General features: G+C 35.2%; 1 protein-coding gene across 2 annotated transcripts in view; it reads right to left on the bottom strand.

Moving 5' to 3' along the window:
- PIBF1 (progesterone immunomodulatory binding factor 1) overlaps positions 1 to 26,267 on the bottom strand; it is a 202,674-nt gene that overhangs the window by 127,628 nt on the left and 48,779 nt on the right. For both annotated transcript variants that reach the window (XM_046028181.1, XM_046028182.1), the window contains exon 10: positions 14,845 to 14,943. In XM_046028181.1, coding sequence (XP_045884137.1) covers positions 14,845 to 14,943 — 99 coding nt within the window. The remainder of the gene's footprint in view (positions 1 to 14,844; positions 14,944 to 26,267) is intronic.

The raw sequence follows: 26,267 nt of genomic DNA, 5'->3' as shown, positions 1-26,267 counted from the left end.
CAAAGGTCTTGGGTGGCCAGGTGCACTGTCAGTGAACAATAATATTTTGAAAGCAATCATTTTTTTCTGAGCAGTAGGTTTGTAGAGTGGGGTTAAAATACCAGTAAACCATGTTGTAAATAGATGTGCTATAATCCAGCTGTGTTGTTCCATTTATAGAGCACAGAGTAGATTTAGCGTAATTCTTTAGGGTGTTAGGATTTTTGGGATGGTAAATGAGCACTGGCTTCAATTTAAAATCACAGCTGCATGAGCTCCTAACAAGAGCCTATCCTTTGAAACTTTGAAGGAAGACACTGACTTCTCTTCTCTAGCTATTAAAGTCCCAGATGGCACCTTCTTCCAATAGAGGCTATATCGTCTACATAAAAAATCTGTTGTTTAGTGTAACCATCTTCTGGAGAACTTGCTGTGGCTTCGACATTAACACTTACTGCTTCATCTTGCATTTTCATGTCATAGACACAGCTTCTTTCTTTATACCTCATAAACCAACCTCTACGAGCTTCAAACTTTTCTTTTGCAGGTTCCTCACCTCTTCCAGCCTTTGGAGAATTGACGAGAGTTAGGGCCTTGTTGTGGATCAGGTTTCAGCTTAAGGAAAATGTTGTGGCTGGTTTGATCTTCTCTATAGACCACTCAAACTCTCCCCATAAAAGCAATAAGGCTATTTGCTCTCTTACCATTTATGTGTTCACTGGAGTAGCATTTTTAATTTCTTTCAAGAACTTTTCCTTAGCTTTCACAATTTAGCTGTTCAGTGTAAAAGGCCAACATTCAACCTATCTCAGTCTTAGATATTCCTTCCTCACTAAGCTTACTCATTTCTAGCTTTTGATTTAAATTGAGAAACCATATGACTCTCTTACTTTCACTTGAACACTTGGAGGCCATTACAGGTTATCAACTAGCCTAATTCCAGTACTGCTGTATCTCAGGGAATAAGGAAGCCCAAGGGCAAGAGATAAGGGACTGGCTGGTTAGAGGAGTCAGAACACAAGTAACATTTATCAGTTAAGTTTGCTGTCCAATATGGGTGCTGTTCATGGTGCCCCAAAATAATTACAATAGTAACATCAAAGACACTGATCACAGATACCACGACAAATAAAATAATAATGAAAAAGTTTGAAATACTGCAAGAGTTACCAAATTGTGACACAGAGACACAAGTGAACAAATGCTGTTGAAAAGATGGTGCTGCTAAGAAATGCTAGATGTGGGGCTGCCACAAACCTCCAGTTTGGAAAAAAACACAATATTTGTGAAGTGCAATAACGTGCAATAAAAGGAGGTATGTGTGTATAACTTCTTCTTCTTCTTTTTTTTTTATTTATTTCTTTTCAGTGTAACAGAATTCATTGGTGTGTATAACTTCTATTAGTGTAGAAGAGTATCTCCATACTGAAATCTTCCAAGTTTGCATGAAACATTTGTGTGTTTCAATTGGAAGTCCATATTAAAAGCACATGTTTTCTTGTACATGATCTTATATTTATTAATTTTCATTCAGCTCATTAATTCTGCCTGAAAAGATCCACTGGGACCCTCATTCTGTAATACAATTTACTTGTAATTCTTCTGTTTTATATACCAAATTTGTTTTTTAAGGTATTTTTATTTTTACCCGTTAGTAACAAAAATCATTCTTTGTTTTTATTTCATTGAAAACATTAAAAATTAAGGAACATATTCACAAATTTGAGTATTTAGAAGTACAAAAGAATACACTGTAAAAAACCTGTAACATCTGTCCATCAGACAACTGACTTCCTGTTCCACAAGCAATAAGTGCTTATATATACATAGGCAAATATATATAAACATGAATTGTACTGTTTTGTTCTTAATTTAAATACAAATGATTACCTTTTATTTATAGATCAATGTGTATGTAGATGTATATATGTGTGTGTGCATATATACATATATATGTGATAAATAGCCTGGGTGAAAAAACTGGGTGTGTATATATATGTTGGTGCTGTCATCTCTATATATGGTTCTGCACCTTGCCTTCTTCCCCCTAATAACATATCTTGAAGATTTTTCCTCATCAGGATATATAGCACTTCATTCCTTTGCCTAGCTACATATGGTATTCTACATACTACAACTTATTTCACCACTGCCTAAATGTCCAAGGGACATTTGGGGTGTTTTCAGCTTTTGTAATTGTTACCTCTGCTATAAAGAATAAGTTGGAGGAGTCCAAGATGGCAGAGTAGGAGACCTTAGTTTTATCTGGTCCTAGGAATTCAGTGAGACAGCTACCATATCATTCTGAACACTTGCAAACTCAACCAGAAATCTAAGAAAAGAATAGCTGAAACTCTGTAAGTAGAAAAGTGACTATTTTTCTGCAAAGTAGGAGGTGTGGAGTAAATCTGAGGCAATATATGGGGAGATAAACCTTGAGGGGAGGGAACCTCCATCAGCTAGCTATAGGAAAGTGAAATAGCAGCAGAGCAAAAATCAGAACTTTTAGAAGTCTGCTCTGGCGAGGGACTTCCCAACCTGAAAGTTGCTCGGTGACAAAGTGGGGTAGAATCCTAGGTGGGACAGTGTGGTCTCAAGATCCCTGATTTCACGAAGGCCCAGAGTGTCTGAGTATGGCTGAGTATGGCAGAGCTCCCAGGAGTTGGAATGGGGAAGCCAGTTGCAATCAGCGAGCCAGTTTTGTGTTGCCATAAACCATGAACCATGGCATGATTTGGTGACCACTCTCTGAGCTGGGGCCCAGCAAATGGCAGAGCCATGGCAAGACCCCTGTCCCAACCTTGGGAGGAATAACATGGGTGCATGTTGCAGGAGTCGTCAGGTTTGGAGACTTGAAATTGAATTGCATGGAAGAGACAGAAATGCTCAATCACAGATGGTCAAATGCTTGAGCACAGAGGGTGGACCAGAGAGACAAGAGTGACTGACTGACTTTCCCTGGGAGTGTACTAAGGAGTTGCGGGGGGGGGGGGGAGGGCGGCACACTGTGAGCTTTCAGCTCTGGGACTGGAGATTGGGAGGATTTGGAGATTGCCATTTTCATTCTCATCCTCGAGAGTGGTGTGGAAAGCTTTCAGGGGCCAAAAGTCACATAGAGCAATTCAGAGCAGATTACTTAGCCTGGACCCCTAGTAAGGGCAGTGCAATTCTACCTGGGGAAAAGACACCTGAGAATCAGCACAACATTCCCCTCCCCCAGAAGATCAGCAACAAGATCCAGCTAAGACCAAGTTTACTGACCACATAGAACTGTAAAACTCCAGTGCTGGGGAAAATAGTATACAGAATTCATGCTTTTTTTTTTTTTTCACATGATTCTTTAATATTTCAATTTTAATAAGTTTTTCTCTTTCCTTTTTCAACCAATTTCTTATTTTATCAACTCTTTTTCAAAAGTCTTTTTAAATTTTCATTTTTATAATTACATTCTGTCTTTTCATTGTATCTATTTTTATATATACCTAAGTTTTTCTTTCTTTACAATTTTGGGATGCAGTTTCCTCTAACAAACATAACAAAATACACCCACGATATAGCGTGCTGCTCTATTCTCTTCACCTTTCTGATCATATTCTCTCTTTTTCCTAAAGTCTTTTTAAATTTTCATCTTTCCAGTTGCATTCTATCCTTTCAATGTACTTAATTTTATTTTGTATATATATGTGTTTCTTTCTTTACAATTTTGGGATACAGTTTCTTCTAGGAAAAAGACCGGGGCATAGCGTATTGCTCTGTTCTGCTCACCTGTCTGTTTATATTCCTTCTTTGCTTTTCTTTTTTTTTTTGGTCTTTTAATTTTCATTTTTGCAGTTATATTCTATCCTCTCATTGTACGTAATTTTATTTTTGTACATAAGTAAGTTTTTCTTTTTTTACGGTTGGGATCTAGTTTCCTAACAAACAGACCAAAATACACACGCATTGCTCTATTTTTTGTTCTTTTGTTCACCTATCCTTCTTTGGACTGAATGACAAGACAGGAAAAGCTCACCTCATAAAAGAGAACAATAGGCAGTACTGACTGCCATAAATCTAATCAGTATGGACATAAGTAAGATGTCGGAATGAATAATAAGTAAGATTATAAAGATAGTAGCGAGGCTTGAAAAAAGCATAGAAGACACAGAGAATCCCTTTCTAGAGAAATAAAGAACTTAAATCTAATCAGGTTGGAATAAAAATGGCTATTAATGAGAAGCAATCAAAAAAGGAGGTTCTAACTGCTAGGATAAATGAGGCAGAAGAGAGAATTAGTGATAGAGAAGACAAAATGATGGAGAATAAAGAAGCTGACAAAAAGAGAGATAAATAACTATTGGATCAGGAGGGTAAAATTCAAGAGACAAGTGATACCACAAAGCAAAACAATATTAGAATAATTGGGATCCCAAAAGAAGAAGAGAGAGAGAGTGAGAGAGGCAGAAGGTATATTGGAGCAAATTATAGTGGACAACTCAGGCATTCAAGTCCAAGAGGCACAAAGAACGCACTTCAAAATCCATAAAAATAGGTCAACGCCTTTATATATTACAGTGAAACTTGTAAATCTGAGACAAACAGAAAATCTTGAAAGCAGCCTGGGGACAAGATGTCCTTAACCTAGAAGGGTAGAAACATTAGACTGGCAGAAGACATAGCCACAGAAAACTGGCAGGCCAGAAGAGAGAGGCATGATATATTCAAGGTGCTAAATGAGAAAAATATGCAGCCAAGAATACTTTAACCAGCAAGTATGTCATTCAAAACAGGAGAGATAAAAAGCTGCCAGGACAAACAGAAACTAAAAGAATTTGTGATCACTTAACCAGCCCTACAAAAAATATTAAAGGGTCCTCTAAGGAAAAAGAGCCCAAAAGTAACACACACCGGAAAGGAACAGAGACAATATGCAGAAACAGTGACTTTACAGGAAATACAATAGCACTAAATTCATATCTTTCAATAGTTATTCTAATGTCAGGAAACAACAGATGTTGGTGAGGATGCAGAGAAAGGGACCTGTTACACTGTTGGTGGGAATGCAAGCTGGTACAACCACTCTATAAAACAGGATGGCGGTTCCTTAAGATTGAAAACAGAGCTACCCTATGACCCAGAAATTGTATTACTAGGTATTTATGCAAAGGATACAAATATAATGCAGTCTGATGTTTATAGCAGCAATGTCCATAATAGACAAACTATGGAAAGAGCCCAGATGTCCACTGACACATGAATGGATATAGACAATGGAATACTACTCAGGCATCAAAAAATTGAAATCTTGCCATTTGCCACGATGTGGATGGAACTAGAGGGTATATTGTTAAGTGAAGTAAGTCAATCAGACAGACAATTATCATATGATCTCATTCATATCTGGAATTTAAGAAACAAAACAGAGGCTCAAATAGGAAGAAAGGGAAAAATAAAACAAGATGAAACCTGAGAGGGAGACAAACCACAAGAGACTCTTAACCTTAATCTTAAAATCTTAATCTTAAAATTTGTTAAGTTTCTGATTCAGAAACTCATTTATTTAATTTTTCCATATAAACCATAGATTTAATATGTCTGGTTAAAAAATTTTTGCTGTAAGATGAAAAAAGTCTGAGGATCTAATGTATAATGTTGTGACTATAGTTGCTAACACTATATTGTGTAATTGAAATTTGCTAAGAGAGTAAAATTTAAATGTTCTCACTGAGAGAAAAAAAATGGTAACATGTGAGGTAAGAAATGTGTTAACTTGATCTTTCCACAATGTATACATATAACAAACCATCAGTTTACATACTTTCAATATCTTATAGTTTTATTTGTCAATTATACTTCAATAAAGCTGGAAAGAAAAAAAAAATTACGAAGATTCAGGAACCCATCACATCAGTAACCCAATGTCTGGCAAACTCCAGGGCATCTCCTCCAAAATAAGATATTATTGCATCTTGCATATCCTCCATAAAGAAAGAAGGCCTCATTCCAGTAATGGGTACCTAAGACATATTCCTGGTTCTCACCACTTACGAGGGTTGGATAGACAGAAAGAATAGTCCTGAAGTGGGGCGCCTGGGTGGCTCAGTGAGTTAAAGCCTCTGCCTTTGGCTCAGGTCATGATCCCAGGGTCCTGGAATCAAGCTCCACATTAGGCTCTCTGCTCAGCAGGGAGCCTGCTTCCTCTCTCTCTCTGCCTGCCTCTGTCTACTTGTGATCTCTATCAAATAAATAAAAAAAAATCTTTAAAAAAAAAAATAGTCCTGAAGTCACCACTAGTAAGAAATGGCTGGCAATAATTTTACTATAAACAGAAATTACTATAAATCACTTAATCTAAATGCATCCCTAACTCACTTCCCCTTATCGAAATCCCAAAAGCCTGTGCTTTCTAGCACCAACCAACACGAGTGGAAGTTAGATTTAAAAAACAAAACCCAAACAAACTTGCTGATATTTCTATTTGGATCCCATTAAATGTATAGTTTAACTTAAGGAAACTGACATTTCCATGAAAAGTAAATTAGTTTTCTATCTGTACCATACCCAAAATGAACTTGGGATGATGAAAGGTATAATGTGAAAAATATAACTATAAAAATTCACATGGAAAAATGAAGGTACAAGGACAGGCAGGTAGCAAGAATAGCCACAACTCTGAAGAAGAATCTTAGTCATTTTGTCAAGTTTCACTAATAATTTTTTTGAAATTTTTGCCATGAATTATACTGAATTTATAGATTAATTAAGGAAGAATTAAATTGCAGGGACATCAAAAATCCTACCTTTCTGACTTCATTCAGCAACATTATAACCCTTTGTAGGGGGATTTTTTTCCAGCTACTACTGTGCCACAATGGATGGGTGCACACAGCTTACATATGGGAAACCCCATGAGCACCTGGCCTGGTGAGCAGGTGGGACATCTACACAAGTCCCAGGGGACATCTATACAAAGTCACTCCTGAAGACAAGGAGAGGTAGCCAATTTGCCTAATACACAGAAACAAATACAAAAATCAGACAAAATGAGGAGACAGAAAAACATAATTCCAAATGAAAAAAACAAGACAAAAACTCAGAAGAAGACCTTAATGAAACAGATAAATATCTACCTGACAAAGAGCTCAAAGGGATGGTCATAGAGATGATCACCAAACCTGGGAGAAGAATGTATGAACTTTAACAAAGAAAAAACATAAGAATATAGCAACCAGAGCTGGTATATATAAAAACAACCAGAAAACAATGAACAAAATGGCAATAAATGCCTACCTACTAACAACTGTTTCAAATGTAAATGGACTAGTTTTCCAATGAAAAATACAAGAGGGAATCAACGGGAGATTAGATGATACAGAAAAATAGACTAGTGGTACAAATTACCCCATCAGAAAAGGAAAAAAAAAATTCTTAAAAATGGAATTGTTAAAGGGACCACTGGGACAAAATCAAATGTACTAACATTTGCATTACAGGAATCTCAGAAAGAGAAAAGAGAGAAAGGTGCAGAAAGCTTATTTGAAGAAATAATATATGAGTATTTTTCCAACCTGTGAAAGGAAACAAATACTAAAGTCCATGAAGCACAGACAGTCCAAAACAAGATGAACCCAAAGAGATCTAAACCAAGACACATTATAATTAAAAAGCCAAATATTAGATAAGGAGATAATCTTAAAAGCAGCAAGAGAAAAACAGCTAGTCACATACAAGGGAACCTCCATAAGACTATCAGCAGATTTTTCAGCAGAAACTTTACAGGTCAGAAGAGAGGGGCATGATATATTCAAAGTGTTGGAAGGAAAAAACTCAGAATGAAGAATACTCCACCCAGTAAGGTTATCATTCAGAATTGAAGGAGAGATAGAGTTTTCTAGACAAGCAAAACTAAAGGAGTTCCCCACCACTTAACCAGCCTTATAAGAAATGTTGAAGATTCAGACTTCTTTAAGTAGGAAAGGCCATAACTAGAAATAGGGAAATATATGAAAAAAAAATTCTCACTAATAAAGGTAATTATAAAGATAGTAAATTAACGAGTTATAAAGCTAGTATGAAGATTAAGAAGTAAAATCAAGTATAACTATAATAACTAGTTGAAGTATATACAAAATAAAAAGATGTAAAATATGACATCAAAATATAAAACATGGTAAGGGGCAGAGTAAAAATGTGCTTTTAGAATGCATTTGAACTTGGGCGGCCATTGACTTAAAATAGACTGTTATAAATATACGTAGAGAGAGATGGTAACCACAAACCAAAACCTTATAATAGATACAAGAAAAATAAAGTGAAAGGAATATAAACACGACACCAAATGACGGCATCACACCATAAAGGAAAAAGAGCAAGAAAAGAAGAAAGAAATGGAGAGAAACTACAAAACCAAGCAGAAAACAATGAACAAAACCTACTAACAACTGCTTTAAATGTAAATAGACCTACTTCTCCAATCAAAAGACACAGGGTGGCAAATGGAAATAAAACAAAACAAAAACAAAAAACAACAAACAACCAAAAAAAAAAAACAAAACAAACCAGGACTTAGATGAACTAGAAAATTAAGAACAAAGCCCAAAGTTTAAGAAGGAAGTAAATAATAAAGATCAGAGTGAAAATAAATGAAACAGAGGTCTCTCCCACCACCCCCCAAAAGAAAAAGATCAATGAAATTAAGAGTTCTTTTAAAAGATCAACAAAAGAGATAAACCTTTAGACAGACTCATCCAGAAACAGAGAGAGGGTCCAAATAAATAAAATAAAAAATAATTACAACCAACACCACAGAAATACAAAGGATCACAGGAGACAACTATGAACAAGCATACATTAACAAATTGGACAACCTAAAAGAAATGGATAAATTAATAAAAACACACAATTTCCAAGATTAAATCATGAAGAAATAGAAAACTAAATAGACTGATTTACTAGAAATGAAACTAAATTAGTAATAAAAGAAACTCCTAACAGAAGTCCAGGGCCAGATGGCTCCTTAGGTAAATTCTACCATTTAGAACAGTTAATACTTATTTTTCTCAAATTATTCCAGGAAATTGGGGGCGCCTGGGTGGCTCAGTGGGTTAAAGCCTCTGCCTTTCGCTCAGGTCATGATCCCAGGGTCCTGGGATCGAGCCCCGCGTCGGGCTCTCTGCTTGGCAGGGAGCCTGCTTCCTCCTCTCTGTCTGTCTGCCTCTCTCCCTACTTGTGATCTCTATCTGTCAAATAAATAAAAATAAAATCTTTAAAAAAAAAAAATTATTCCAGGAAATTGAAGAGGAAGGATGTTCCCAAACTCATTTTATGCGGTCAGCATTAACCTGATACCAAAACCAGACAAAGACGCCACAGAAAAAAATTACGGGTCAATATCCCTGATGAACACAGATGCAAAAATCCTCAAAAAATATTAGCAAACCAAATTCAGCAAGGCATTAAAAGGATCATACATCATGAATAAGGATTTATTTTAGGGATACAAAGATGGTTCAACATCCACAAATCATTCAACATGATATACCACATCAACATAATGAAGAATATAAATCATATGATCATCTTGATAGAGAAAAACCATTCCACAAAATTCAACATCCACTTATGATCAAAACCCTCAACAGAATGAGTATAGAGGTAATGTACTTAATAAAGATCATGGATGACAAACCCACACCTAATATACTCAATGATGAAAAGCTAAAAGCATTTTCTCTAAGATCAAGAACAAGGCAAGGATGCCCACTCTCACCACTTTTATTCAACATGTACTAGAAGTCCTTAACTACAGCAATTAGACTGAAAAAAAAAAGAAATAAATGGCATCCATACTGGAAAGGAAGAAATAAAACTGTCATTATTTGCAGCTAATGGGATACTATCCATAGAAAACCCTAAAGACTCCACCAAACTATTAGAACTAACAAATGAATTCAGTAAACCTGGAGGATACAAAATTAATATACATGAATTTGTTGCATTTCTGTACACTAATAACAAACTATCAGAAGGAGAAATTAAGAAAACTATTCTATCTAAAATTCCATCAAAAAGAGTAAGATATCTAGGAATAAATTTAACCAAGGTGTTAAAGACCTGTACTCTGAAAATTGTAACACATTGATGAAAGAAACTAAAAACAACTAAGTGGAAAGATATAAAATGTTGAAGAACTGGAAGAATTAATGTTGGTAAAATATCACCTTAAAGCAATCTACAAATTTAATGCAATACCTATCAAAATATCAAGGGCAGTTTTCATAGAACTAGAACAAATAATACTAGAATTTGTATGGAACCATGAAAGGCCCTGAATATCCAAAGCAATCTTAAGAAAGAAGAATAAAGCTGAATTATCACAACCATATTTCAAACTATACCATAAATCTAAAGTAATCAAACAATATTGTACTGGCACAAAAGCAGACATATGTCAATGGAACAGACTAGAAAGCACAGAAATACACCCATACATAAATGGTCAATTAATCTATGACAAAGGAAGCAAGGATATATAATGGGAAAAAAAGAATCTCTTAGTAAATGGTATTGGGGAAAACTGGAAAGCCACCCAAACTGGACTACTTTCTCACACCATAAACAAAAATAAACTCAAAAACAGATTAAAGACCTAAACATAACACCTGAAACCATAACTCCTAGAAAAAAAACACAGGCAGTAAGTTCTTTGAAACTGATCTCAGCACTATTATTTTGGATCTGTCCCCTCAGACAAAGACAACAGCAGCAAAAATAAACAAATGGGACTCCATCAAACTAAAAAGTTTTTATACAGCAAAGAAAATTATCAACAAAATAAAAACACGGGGTGCCTGGGTGGCTCAGTGGTTAAGCCACTGCCTTCAGCTCAGGTCATGATCTCAGGGTCCTGGGATCGAGTCCCGCATCCGGCTCTCTGCTTGGCAGGAGGCCTGCTTCCCCCTCTCTCTGTGCTTGCCTCTCTGCCTACTTATGATCTCTGTCTGTCAAATAAATAAATAAAATCTTAAAAAAAAATAAATAAAAACACAACATACGGAATAGGAGCAGATATTTGTGGATGATATATACAAATAGAGGTTAATATCTATATAGAAAAAGAACTCACACAACTCAGTATTAAGGAAACAATCTGATTACAGAATGGGCAGAGGACCGGAATAGACATTTTTCCAAAGACATACAGACTGCCAAAAGGCACATGAAAAAATGTTCGACATCACTAATCATCAAGGAAACACAAATCAAAACCACAAAGAGGTATCACCTAACAGTTGTCAGGATGGCTATTACTGAAAAGACAAGAAATATCAAATGTTGGTGAGGATGTAGAGAAAAGAGAACTCTTTTTTTTTTTAATTTTCTAAATTATTATTATTTTTTAAATTAACATATAATGTGTTATTTGCCCCAGGGGTACAAGTCTGTGAATCACCAGGCTTACACACTTCACAGCACTCACCACAGCACATACCCTCCCCAATGTCCATATAACCCAACCACTCTCTCCATACCCGCCTACCCCCAGCAACCCTGTTTGTTTTGTGATATTAAGAGTCTCTTATGGTTTGTCTCCCTCCCAATCCCATCTTATTTCATTTTTTGCTTCCCTACCTGTGAAACTCCCCACTTTACCTCTCAAATTCCTCATATCAGGGAGATCATATAATAATTGTCTTTCTCTGACTTATTTCGCTCAGCATAATACCCTCTAGTTCCATCCTCATTGTTGCAAATGGCAAGATTTCATTTCTTTTGATAGCTGCATAGTATTCCATGGTATAGATATACCACCTCTTCTTTATCCATTCATGTGTTGATGGACATCCAGGTTCTTTCCATAGTCTGGCTCCTGTGGACATTGCTGCTATCAACATTTGGATGCACGTGCCCCTTTGGATCACTACATTTTTATCTTTAGGGTAAATACCCAGTAGTGCAAATGCTGGGTTGTAGGACCGCTCTATTTTCAACTTTTTGAGGAACCTCCATGCTGTTTTGCAGAGTGGCTGCACCAGCTTGCATTCCCACCAACAGTGAAGTAGGGTTCCCCTTTCTCCACATTCTCGCCAGCATCTGTCATTTCCTGACTTGTTAATTTTAGCCATTCTGACTGGTGTGAGGTGGTATCTCACTGTGGTTTTGATTTGTATTTCCCTGATGACGAGTGATGTGGAACACTTGAGAAAAGGAACTCTTGTGCACTTTTGGCGCAAATGTAAATTGATATAGCAACTATAGAAAATAATTTGGAGGTTCCTTTAAAAAGTTAAAAATAGAATGACCATATGATCCAGTAATTCTACAGCTATAGATAACTATAATTCTGTTATCCATAGAAAACAAAAACACTAATTTGAAAAGATACAAGCACTCCTATGCTAATCACAGCATCGTTTACAACAGCCAAAGTATCAAAGCAATCCAAGTGTCCACAGATAGATGAATAGATAAAGAAGATGTGTTGTGTATGTTTGTGTGTAAATGTATGTAGGTATGTGTGTACACCCTCCCCCCCGAATATTAGTTCTAATAAAGAATGGAATCTTGTTATTTACAACAACATGGGTAGACTTCGAGCATATTATGGTAAGTGAAATAAATCAGAGAAAGACACATACCTTATGATTTCATTTACATGTGGGATCTAAGAAGCAAAACGAACAAACGAAAAGCAGAAACAGACTCAAATACACTGATGGTTGCCAGAGGAGACAGCAGATAGAGGGATGGAAGAAATAGTTGAAGGGGATTAAGAGGTACAGTCTTCTAGTTATAAAATAAATAATATATGGGGATGTAATGTACAGCATAAGGAATACAGTCAATAACATTTTAAAAACTTTACATGGTGACAGATGGTAACTAGACTTATTGTAGTGATCCTTTTGTAATGTGTATAAATACTGAGTCACTATGTTGTACACCTGAAATAAAATATAATACTGTATACCAATTAAACCTTAATGGGAAAAATAAGCTGTTCCAGTTTATTCAAAATTCTAGTGGAAATGATTTTAAAAGATCAACTTTTAAATAGCAAGAGTTCAGAACTAATTGAATAATTATTTTATAATAATAAAAACAAACATTCCTGTATTACTAGTTATGTGCAAGATACTGTTTTACATGCTTTACAAACTTCAAATGATTGAATTTTCAATAATTCAAAAGATCCCTTTAAGGACTAAAGCATCCCATGGCCTTTAGGATAAATACCGGTTGCTAGTATATGGACAAGTAAGGTAAGAAGGATTTTAGAGAACCAGAGTTTAGAACAAAAGAGAGGTGAGAAAAATATAAAACAGCCAATTTTAAGGTCATATTTACTATTCTCTTTTCTCCAAATTCACAAAAATGAAAAGCTATTAAGTTACAAAATTCTGCCTGAGTATAACAGTTCTGTTTTACTAGCTAAAAACTTGCACTTTCTTTTGAAATTTGTTAGTTTGTCCATCAGTATAAATGTCCCATTAAAAAACATTATCAACAAAAAGCCAAATAAATCTTTTGTGCATACCATATAGTTTCATAAATGGAAAGGTTATACATAATAAAATATCTTATGGTAGATTATAACAGCACTCCAATAAAAACAGCTGATTTATAAATGTATTTTATATTAAAATGTTTGGATTTAGATATACTTTCACATTACAGAAGAGACTCCTCTAATATGATTTTTATTAATGTGCCAAGTTTATAAAGTTGATGTGAATTCAGAAGTATAACAATTTGAGCCACTTCGAGAAGATTTCAGTAATAGGTTAATTAATGAAGATTTACCTCAATTTTTAGTGTCAGATATTGCTTAAATCACAAATGAATCTGTAAGCCTTCATTTAATAATTAAAAGCTTCACTGAGTTATTTTCAAAGTTTATCAGTATGTGAAAGGTATATGGAAACTTGATGAACTAGTTTAGCAACTTCTCTCTCTGAAATTATTTTCAAAATAAAAGTTGAAAAAAAAGGGTAATGATTCTGTTTGCTCTGTATGTAGTCAAACCACTGAAAATCTAGGGTGATCAACAGTATTTACCTTAATACTCATAAGTGATTTTCCCATTAGCCAGACTACTAAAAATAAATACACTTTTCTATTGATAAATTAAAGACAAATCATTTTCTCTCCTTCCCTTTCTCCAACACACATGAACCAGAGCATATAGATTTTTAAGAAATGATCTGGGGACATATAATGGTATTAACACTTTGGACTCAAGTTCAGTAGGTTCCTTTAAAGTAAAACTCCTTCTACTTTATGATTAGCAATTCAACTCCTAGAGAAAATTTACCAAAGATAAATAAAAAAACATATACCCAGAAAAGACTTTTAAAAAAGTTCATAGTAGCTTCATTCATGATAGCTACAAAATGGAAACAACCTAATGGAAACAACCTAAATGTCCACTGGTAGGTGAGTAAATAAAACAAACTGTGGTATATTCATACCCAGCAACACTAAGGAATGAGCTACTGATATAACAACAAAATGGATGAAAATATAATGTTGAATGAAAGAAGCTAGACACAAAAAAGTACATACTGTATAATTCCATTCATTTTCAATCCAATACAAGCAAAACTAAGCTATGGTGACAGAAATGAGACAGTGTTTACCTTTTGAGGAATAGTGGTTGAGATGGATAAAAGGCATATAAGGAAACTCTGTAGGGTTATTGCACTATGCTATATCTCGTTTTAGTATATGCAGTAATTACATATTATAAAAACAATGCATGTAACTATAGTAGTTCAATGGAATTAAATATACTTCTATTAAAAATATTTTTTCTTAGAAGAAAAAGTTACAGCAATGAAAATCAAAAAAGAGTTTTTAACATTTCTAGATTTTTAGAATGCTTACCTGTCTAAGAGCTGATCGTGTTTTTCTAAAGCATCCTTTTCAGCCATCACTGCTCGGTCCTTTTCCGCCACAGCATTGTCCCTCGCTTCTCGGAGATTTCTAAAATTTAAACATATACTCATTTGTTCCAAAAACAAAATATCTATCTTTTAAAGTTTCATAAATGTGTTTGCTTAGAATTATCTGACACTCTTAAGGACCCACTGGAGAGTGGTGACCCAAGGTGCGTATTATATGAATTTGCCTGCATTGGTGTTTTTCTGTAGCAGGCCAGTAATGCAGGTGCAAACATGGTCTATCTCTATATGTCAATTTTCTTTCTCCATAACTTATCTCCCATGGGGTGAAGGTAGGCTCAACAATTTATATATACAGTAACTTGTTTAATCCTTACCATAATCTAGTGAAGTAGGTATGATTACAAAATATCCAGAAGAAACCGAGGTCTTGAGAAGTTAATGTTCTCCAAAACATTTTAAATGAAAAGTATAATATAGAGATCACAAGTGTCAAAATGGGAACAAAGTTTGGGATATGAGTAAATTGAAGTGATGGCCCTTGGGATCTCACTTATAGAGGAATGGAAAAGAAGAGAACTCAAGAACTCAAGAGAGCTGACAGGTTAGGACAAAGTAGAAGGGGCAAAGGACATGGAGTCCTGATAAGCTGACAAACAGATAAATGTAAGTAGTGTACAAGCAAGATGGAAGACTAGAGATTGCTGTTAAAGGATGGTGATGTGGAGGCAGAACAGTACTTTCAGTGACATCATTTTAGTTGATCCCAAGATCCAGGGTGTGACCAGTAAAGTAGCTAAGTGAAGAAGAGATGAGATAAAGGTCAACATTCACGTAGGGGTCAATAAAGCATGAAGCCAGAGCATTAGGTTAAGTCATCCACTTACAATACTGATGACGGCAGGAACTGAAATTGAGAGAAAGATAAATTTAGTGACAGTTAAGGATAATGTTCAAAAGGCAGAAGGTAACAAGAGTGCCACAGCAAGATACAAGCCTTTAAAGATCAAATCTCATTTGTTTTTTAATCAAAGCAGAAGTCCGGATCAAGAAAAAGATCAACAGGAAGCTTCTTTCAGAGAGCCACTTAATTTTTAAAAAATCCTCTTCTCTAACATAGTTGTAAATAAATGTAGAGTGTAACATAAATGATTTTGCGCACCCAATTTCTACAAATTCCTTATGTTTTATTTTCTGACCTGTTTCATAGTGGAGTAAACTGGAGTTCAAGAGCTCAAGTACCTACTTCAAAGTCACACCCCATGTTAAAGCCATAATTTGAGCCCAATGATGTCTTTACTGCAGAGCAAATGGTTTTTTACATCATATCACCACATCCCCCATTAAGAACTGGATTGGGTATTAGGATTTTGTGTTTATTATTCATGGAGAATGTCAGTAGAAAGTCATGAAAACCCACATCATTTGAATAAATCTATGTAATAACTATTGGATAGGAATGCTTACTTGCTGTGCCAATATGAAATGTCATCTTTTACACTGTGATGCTAACAACAAAATTAAAATTGGAAACATATCAACCAATGGAGATTCATCAGTCAAAAGGTTTATGAGGCAGAAATAAAATAGTTTTAAAAAACTGTAGTGTAGATAACATATTAAAAAGAAAACAGCTTTGTATACTATTATCCAAATGGAAGTGCATTTTAAAATAGATATCACAAAATGTCATGTCATTATTTTCTGACATTATCCTGATTGCAATGACCTTCCAAAACTATTCTATCAAACTGAAACATGAAAATTTAGTTTTATACATAGAATTAAATTCTTTAAGCATATTAAACATTTACATATGTTTCATTCCTAGATGATCTATATATTTTAGTCAGTAAATCATCAGAAAATGGTTGTAATTTTCATTTCTCTAAGATAGCTTCATTATTCTCTGAGTTATTTCAATAGTAAAATTCCAAGTAGACTGCAATTAGAGTACTATTAATCAATGCTTCCTTGGTAGGTAGGGAAGCTTCAGTCCCTAAATATATTTCCTTTCTGGCAATAATGGGCATTAGAAATAAAAGTAAGTCAGAGAATGAAATGAAACCCAGAATAAACTAATAATAGGGCTTGAGTGGAGGTATGATTAGAAGGTTATAATGGATTCAAGATGCCACAATCTATATCATCCAGTTAACTATAATTAGTGCTATATTAAGGTCACAAAGAAGAGGAGTTGATTATTTTTTAACTGGAGGAAGAAAGATGAGTGAATGAAGGGAAGATATGTAAGTTGGACCTTGAAGGACAAATAAGTAAAGGTAATTCAAAAAAAGAAAACTAAAATGAATCAGAGAAAGTGCTAGAAGTTGAGGTTTCTATCAACAAGTCCTCCCACAGATGTCTGCTGGTAGGATTTCTGTGTGAACCTAATCTCCTTATCAGTTACCATACCTTTCACATCTCTGTATACAAGAAGCCATACAATTCCTTTTACCAGGAAGATATAGATACTTTCCTTAATATTATCAATTGACTTTAAGGTTTCAAATTAAATTGGATATGAACTGAATGTATTTCACTGACAATAATAGTAATAACAAACATATAACGTGCTTGCCACGTGCTAGGAACTATTTTAGGCATTTTGCATATAATAATTCATTTAATCTTCACAACAACCCCACAAAATAGGTTGCATCATTATTTCCTTTTTACAAAGGAGAAGACTGAAACACAGAGAAGTTAAGTATTTATCTAAGGTCAGAAGTAAATAAGCGATGGTATCCAAACTGTCTGGTTCTGGAGTCCAGGCTCCTCACCAAACTATGCTCCTTTCTTAAGGGCACCATTTTCTCCTTGAAAACTTGTTGCAGGACTTTTTTCCTCCCTCAGTGCCTGTGGTTCTAGGTCATGCTGCTTCGAAGAATGAAGAGGTAGAATGGTGGGCAGCAAAGCAAGGTTATTGAGCGATAGCAAAGTGGTAGTACAAAGCTGCCGAGAAGGCAGGGGACCCGAAGGCGTTGCCACTGGAATTTTCTAAGTCTAGGGGCTTGTTGGTGGGCTGCTTTAATCTGAATTAACCCTCCCGGAACCTGTCATCCTATCAGGTTTTTGTCATATGGGATAGGGTGGAAGGCTCCTTCCAGGGCCTTATAAAATCCATTTAAGGGTTGTTTCCTCTTAGGGAAAACTTAGCCCCTCATCCCTGCCTGTGTGCCTTCCAATTATCCTTCATCAATTTCATAGCACAAATGTTAAATCAAAAATAAGTCTTGAAAGAACTGTGATTATATTATATATACAATTGTTTTTATAGTCCATGTCCTTCAGACTTAATTAGACTGGTTTGCTAGAATACCAGATGGATTATATTCTGGCCATAGATAAAACCCTAACTGCCATATAACTAATAAATTATCCATTTTAAATGTTAAATGCATTAGAAAATGTAACAACATACAATTATGGAACAGCAGGAATTCTAATGTTCTTCAAAAGAACAAACTCAAAAAATTGATAGACGATCTGCAGCATGTAGAAGCTAATGAAGCTAATGTTTTAAAAGTCCAAATTGACTATATAATCAAATGTAATTATAATAATAAAGAGAGATGCTGGGAGTTGGCCAACTGGTCAGCATTATAACAAATGTTTTAAATATAAAATTAAAATATTTCATCCTTTAAAATGCTTTTAAAAAAGCTTAACATTTGAGGGGTGCCTGGGTGGCTCAGTCAATTAAGCGCCTGACTCTTGATTTTTGGCTCAGGTCATGATCTCAGGGTCATGAGGTCGAGCCCCGTGCTGGGCTCTGCACTGAGTCTGCTTATCCCTCACCCTCTTCTCCTCACCCTGCTCATGCTCTTTCACTCTCTTTCTCTCTTTCAAACAGATCTTTAAAAAGCTAGCATTTGATTTCAAAACCATTTTTCATGATTCTTTCATGTTGCTTCCTACAAACTTCATCCCCCATAAACACATACTTATCTCTCCTATCCATCCTGTATTTGTGCATGGGAGGTAGAGAGGAAAGATGGCAGAAAAGAGAAAAGAAATCTGACTGATCCTATGGAAAGTGCAAAAGTAAACTGACCTAGTATATATTATAACTCGTATCCAAATAACGTATTTTTCAACTTGAGGCATTTTTATGATTGAAAGAGGGTGTTATTAATAATCATGCTAGAGAAATAGGCATAAATCAGGACTTCAGGGGACAAAAAACTGGGAGATAATGTCATTTAAATTATAACATTCAAACAAGAAACTTTTCTTTCTCTAGGTAAAAAGTTTTATTTCTCTAGGTAAAAGGATTTTAATATCTTAATAAAATAGATGTGTTTCATATGCAAACTAGTGTATCTGTGCAGAGATGATTTCATGTATATAAAGTTTAGCCAGAAGTATCTTACAACCAAAACCTGAAACCTCAGTACAAACCTAACAACAAATTTCTGTACACGGAATGTATCTTCCTACAAAGATAGATAGAAGATAAATTTCATGGCACCAGTATGCCAAATCTAAATTTATACCTGAAAAGTGGCAAGAAAAATGTTGGAAGAATGAGAAAACCTTGAGAACCTCTGAAATTCTAACAGGAACAAATCAGAGTTTGCGAATGCCAATGGCATGCTTAGCTGGAATAAACATCACTAACAATTCAAAACTTGAAATTTACCAAGAATAAAAAGTAAAAAACCATGGTTGTCAGAAGAGCTCAACAGGCATAAAACTAACCAACCCATCTTCCTTCTTTCTCCATATAAAAATATTTTTGGTTAATAAAAGTGAATACATCCTTTCCAGTTGGAACAAAAAGAGACTGAAACAGGCTGTTTACATGACAAGCTTATTTATAGGGAAAGTGCTTGAATTAATCACTTCTACCTCTACATTATTTTCCTGGACAACACATAAAACTGCTCATTTCCACACCTGATGCCTTCGTTCATAAAATGGCATAGACAAGAAGGGCTGCAAGTGGATTATCTACGCTTATAATCAAATGACCAGTAATTGTTCCTTTAATTAACATAGTTGTTGAAAATGAATGAATAGGATGTAGCAAAAAAGGCAAAGTGGAAATTTTATGTAACACAATTTCTTGGGAGAAGCTATGCATTTTCAGAGAAGAAACTTTTTGAGATTACTGTTACCTGAACATACTATATTTTCCTATCATTTTATTTTAGCTGGTGCTCGGGCAGATATTTTTTCCTTTTACAGATATGAAAACTTTATCCCAGAGTAGGTATCTAACCAAACCATGGTTTAAACAAGTTACGAAAAGTTTAAGCATTAAAATGCAAAAATTTATTTAAAATCATTCATGTGTTGAGGTTTAAAAGGTAGCTGATAAAACACAATGTAATATATTAGAATGAAATAGGGTAAATCCTTTTTTTTACTTTGTTTTTTATTTTAATTCAATTAATTAACATATAATGTATCATTGGTTTAAGAGGTACAGGTCTGTTATTCATCAGTCTTATATAATATGCACTGCTCATTATATCACATGCCCTCCTTAATGTCCATCACCCAGTTATTCTATCCCTCTTCCCACCTCCCCTCCAGCAAGCTTCAGTTTAAAACTGGGTGAATCTGGTGGATGGTTAACTGAGTGACTACTTTATTAAATCCATCTCATTATAAATCTTTGTATAGGCTTTCATCTAAACCAACAGTTACCTGATTTCTCAAAAGCAGTACCAACTAATTCTCTCATTCAACAAATATTTATTGAGCACTTACTATGTACCAGGTACTGGTACCTGGGAATCCAGCACTGAAAAACAGATGAAATTTCTACTTACATGGAGATTACATTCCAATACAAAAGAACCCAAAGTATGTTAGTAGGTACTAAGTGCTCTGGAGAAGAATAAAGCAAAGAAGGGGCTAGTGGGCAGCAAGCATGGCAATTTCACAGTTTTAAATAGGGTGGTCAGGAAAGACATCAGAAACAAGTAAGTCAGCATTTTATGTAGAAATTTAGACTGACACAAATGACATTCTGATCCTCGATGTCTATATTGTAATTTTTTAAATACTGCATAAAGATAAAAGGTATCAAAAGACTACCATTTATATATAGCTTAATAATTTATAATCTATTTTTCACATACATGATCTCATTTAGACCTTACAGACTACCTTGTGCAATAGTATTAGCTCATTTTCTAGAAGAGGAAATCAAACTTCAGGGATATTAAGTGAGATATTCACTCAGCTAATTTAGTGGCAGAGGCAGAATTTAAATTTAGTCTATTAATCTCTTTCATAATATACCCCCTGTTCAGGGAATAATGCTCTTCTTCCAAATGTGCAAGAGAGTCTGTAAGTTTCAGTCACAAAATACCTACTAAGCAAGAAGTTATTTATATAACAAATCTCACCAACAGAATGAATTTCACTCATTCTTTCCCACAGCTCCAAACTGGATTTTAAAGCAAATATAAAGTACAGAAGAAGACAAGAACCGTTAACTCATAAATTGAGCAAAAGCATACATACACAGGTGCCTGGGTGGCTCAGTGGGTTAAAGCCTCTGCCTTCAGCTCAGGTTGTAATCCCAGAGTCCTGGGATGGAGCCCCGCATCGGGCTCTGTGCTCATCGGGAAGCCTGCCTCCACCCCCCTTCTCTATGCGTGCCACTCTGCCTACTTGTGATCTCTGTCTGTCAAATAAATAAAAATAAATCTTAAAAAAAAAAAAAAGCATACATACATGTTATAACCCCAACTAGAGTATTTGTGATGTACCCAAATACCCAAGTTCTTTCTTTGCTCATCTCTGTCTTTTCTAAAGTCTTTTATCTCTTCCACTCTCTTCCCCTTCCTCTCAACCTCCTAACTTCACAAACTGCTGGTATGATTACAAGGGCAAATGCCAAGATCAGATGGCATGAGTTCCATCTTTCTTTTCCACATCTAAGAAGAGAAAATAAAAGGCACTCTCTTAATATCCCCCCAGTGCATAGAAAGCCGACCAAAAGTATAACATGTTTTTCTAATCTCCTAATTTAATTTTCTTCTAAAAATGTTAATTGGGGGAGGGGTAAGGAGACTAAGTACAAATATGCAAGTGTAAATACTTCATCTGTTTTATTAACTTATACTGTGAAATTTTAAAAGAAATAATCTATAATTTTTACTTTATCAAAGACTAGTGAGATATAAGCTCTAAGAACAGTTATATCTTGCCATAATGAAGAAAATGTGATTCAAAGAGTTTCAGCCATAAAAAATACAGGGTTGGATTACTGTGAGGTTAATAAATGGCAAAGGTGAGCCTATGCAACTACCTGGCTTGGGGTCTCTGAGCAACGCAAATCCCTTTGGATCTGGGCTGCAGTTTGGCACCACCTGGTGGCAACTGCCCACTTTAGCGTCAATATCCATGGGGTCATTCAGCATCCAGGGCCTGGCTGAGGCTTCCAGAACAGCAGCCCCACTTCCAGAAATTTCCTGGTTAGGTGGTATCCATTTTTTTTTTTTTATTAATTAATTAACTAATTTTTTTTTTTAGCATAACAGTATTCATTGTTTTTGCACAACACCCAGTGCTCCATGCAATACGTGCCCTCCCTATTACCCAGGTGGTATCCATTTTGATGTACATATGGAGTCAGAACAATACTGGAGAGAAGGAAATCTGCTTTCAGTTTCCCTGCTTCCAGAAATGATTCTGTCCGCTGTTTCTCAACTGACCTGCATCAAGCATCCTACAGAATAAGGGCTAATTTGTCTAAATCTGTATTACTATGCATTTTAAAGGATTCTTTTTTTAAAGAACAAAAGCTTAAAAATCAGGAAATTCTCAAATTGATTATAATATCAATATAAGTTTACGTGGCTATGTGGATTGTTTGGAAGTAATTACGCATGTTATCATAGAAATAACCCCATGAATTTTAAGATTATTAAATCAGTCAATAAAAGCCTATAAAAGCCCTAACAGAATCTAGTCACAGGACTAAAAGTACTTACTTGTAAAATAGAAATAATAACCCTTATGCCACAGGTCTATCTTATGTCCAAAACTTTCTCTTGAGATGTAGAACCTTATACAATTTTTCTGCTTGCCTATTACACAGAAACTTCAAATAAAGCTAATTTTATCATGGTTTCTTATTAAAGCCTTGTTTTTTTCTAATGTTTTAAAAATGGCATCACAATCCACATTAGCTACCCAATCCAAAAACCTGAGGACAATATCTTCTCACTCCCTAATCAAATCTAGTCACTGAATTCTCCTGCTGGTTCCACCTCCTACACTGGTTTCCAATCTGGCCCATTACTCTCCATCTCTATTGCCACTAACCCAATTTTATCATCACTTCTCATTCTGATAACAGAAACAACCTCAAAGAGTAGTCTCTATGTCTCTAGCCATATGCTCCACTTCTCTAATCTCTCCACACTGCAGTCGCTCTCTCTCTCAAAAAAGGAGAGAGAGCATGCAAGGCATGCATGTGTGTGTAGGGGAGGGGCAGAGGGAACAGGAGAGAGAGAATCTCAAGCAGGCTCCACACCAAGCATGGAGTCTGATACAGAGCTCGATCATGCCCTAAGCCAAGATCAAGAGTCAGATATTTAATCAACTGAGCCACCCAGGCACCCCTAGCAGTCTCTTTTTTATATCAAATCAAAACATATAACACATATTCTTAACATCTTTCAGTTATTCCCCACTGGTCTTACCTAGACAATGGTCCAAATGTATGATCTGTGCCTCTGTTTTCCTTTTTTATCTGTAGAACGCCCTGCCTCTCAGTCTACACTCTAGCCATACTGAATTATTTTCAGTTTGTTCAAAAAGTTTCATATTGTCAGATTAATCTCCAGCTTTTATCCATGCTGGACATTCATTCCCCTAATTCCCTTCCCTCCCCTAACTCAGTCTTACCCTTAGTCATCACGCAGGGCTCAGCATGGGTATTTCTTTTGTCAAGAACTCTTCCCTGATTCTATATGGTCTCATCCTGTGTTTCCTGCCATCTTCTCCATTATCATCATACTTGTAATTATTGTTTCTTTATTGTCTTTACTATGTCTTTAGACAACCAACTTTGTGAAGATGGAGGTCACTGCTATATCTATGGCATGTATCTGGCATATGGTGGGTCACAATAAATCTTTGCTCAATAAGTGGATATGCTGGGGCACCTGGGTGGCTCAGTGGGTTAAAGACTGCCTTTGGCTCAGGTCATGATCCCAGGGTCCTGGGATCAAGCCCCACATCCGGCTCTCTGCTCTGCAGGGAGCCTGCTTTCTCCTCTCTATCTCTCTGCCTGCCTCTATGCCTACTTCTTATCTCTGTCTGTCAAATAATACAAAAAAAAAAAAAAATCATTAAGAAAAATAAGTGGATATGCTGTTTGGAGAGCTCAAATGTAAACTTTTCGAACATCAACCTTAGTATATATGGTAGGCTTATTCCTCTTCTTTTTGTCTGCATTTTGAACCTTAGGAGCAAGTTTCGAAATAAGTACAGGGTCCTAAATTCTTACCTAATACAGGGTTGGAACTAACCAAAATTTTGAAAGATGGAAGAATTTGTCATCTTTAATCTCTCTGTATACATGTCTCTCTAATCTCCTAACGTCCCTGCTGTCCTAAGCATGAATTCATAAAAATGGTGTACTTCAGTTATGACAGTGAAGTGCTAAATGTAACAGCATATGAATCTTAAAATTATAAGGCTATATGAAGAATCACATAAAGCCACAAAAGAATATATGCAGTATGATCCCACTTATGTGACACGTATAAAATGAAAAACTAAACTACATTTCTCAGAGTTACTTATTTACTGGTAATTCAGATAATAAAAGTACAAGGAAAAGCAAGAAAGTTATTAGCATAAAATCAGAATAGTAGTTCTCTTTATGGAAGGAAGAAGTTAAGCAGGAAGCTCTCGATATTTCTGTGGTGCTGACATTGACTTCTTAATTTGGATGGTGGTTAAACAGGTATTTAATTTGTAATCATTTATAAATATACATTTAAATATATAACTTTTCTCTCTTCCTTAATTGATAGAAGAAAATAAAGATACAAATAAATGGAAAGATATTCCATGATCATGGATTAGAAAGACTGGTAATGTATCCATACTACCCAAAGCAATCCACAGAGTCAATGCAATCCCTATAAAAATTCCAACAGCATTCTTCACAGAGCTAGAACAAAAAATCCTAAATTTTTATGAAGCCACAAAAGTCCCTGAATAACCAAAGAAATCTTGAGAAAGAAGAACAAGGCTAAAGGCCTGATTTCAAATTACATTACAAAGCTAAAGTAATTAGAACAGTATTGGCATTGGCATAAAAATAAACACAGATAAATGGAACAGAATAGAAAGCCCAGAAATAAAGGAATCTTTTCAGTAAATGGTATTGAGAAAACTGGACAGCCATTTTTGCTTTTGTTGCCTATGCTTTTGGTGTCAGATTAAAAAAATCATTGCCAAGACTGATGTTGAGGACCTCATTGCTGATGTTTTCTTCTAGGAGTTTTATGGTTTTAGATCTTACATTCAAGTCTTTATTTTGAGTTAATTTCATTTTTTTCCATTTGGTTGTCCAGTTATTTAACTGCTCAAAAGTATTTCAGCATTATCACAAAAATCTCTCTCAATCTGTTTTATTAAAATAACAATTTAACAGTGATTTCAAAGTGATCTTTGTTGGTTTTCTACCCAAAGGATAATTCTGCACATGTAGGTATTACATATTTTCCTCAGTAGAGGCCAACTACATTAATAGAGATTCCCCACCCCCAAAACTGAGGGGTGGACTCTCAGATTTTTTGCTATTGTACTTCTAATAGAATAACATGTTACAGTGATAATTATAGAATTAAGTCTGATTTAAAGTCTTGCTTGATGACAAACTTCAAAATTTTATATACTCGAATCTGTGCTGATAAACTAGTATGACAATTAAGTCAATTTCAAAATAATTTTCCCCCTAAAATATAAACTTTCAAAAGTCATATGAAGCATGATAGTATATAAAAATAGATGCTATCGAAATAAGTAGTATTTATTTGCCTCTAATACTACCGGTCACCAACTAAGGAAACGTAATATATACTAATTTTTTTAAAATAGATTTTATTTATTTATTTGACACACAGAGAGAGATCACAAGTAGGCAGAGAAGCAGGTAGAGAGAAGGGAAAGCAGGCCCCCTGCTGAGAAGAGAGCCTGATGCTGGGCTAGATCCCAGGACGCTGGGATCATGACCTGAACCGAAGGCAGAGGCTTAATCCACTGAGCCACCCAGGCACCCCAATATATACCAATCTAAAAGTGATTAAAATGAATAAAATTGACCATCTTCAAGATTATCTAATATAACACCTGTCAGGGACAGCAGATAAATGAGGTATACGTAATATTTCATATTATAATTCCAGTTTTAAAAAATTT

The sequence above is a fragment of the Meles meles genome, chromosome 14, assembly GCF_922984935.1.
Source record: "Meles meles chromosome 14, mMelMel3.1 paternal haplotype, whole genome shotgun sequence".
Taxonomy (NCBI): domain Eukaryota; kingdom Metazoa; phylum Chordata; class Mammalia; order Carnivora; family Mustelidae; genus Meles; species Meles meles.
The sequence above is the reverse complement of the archived record's forward strand: the minus strand, read 5'-3'. Positions and strand labels throughout refer to the sequence as shown.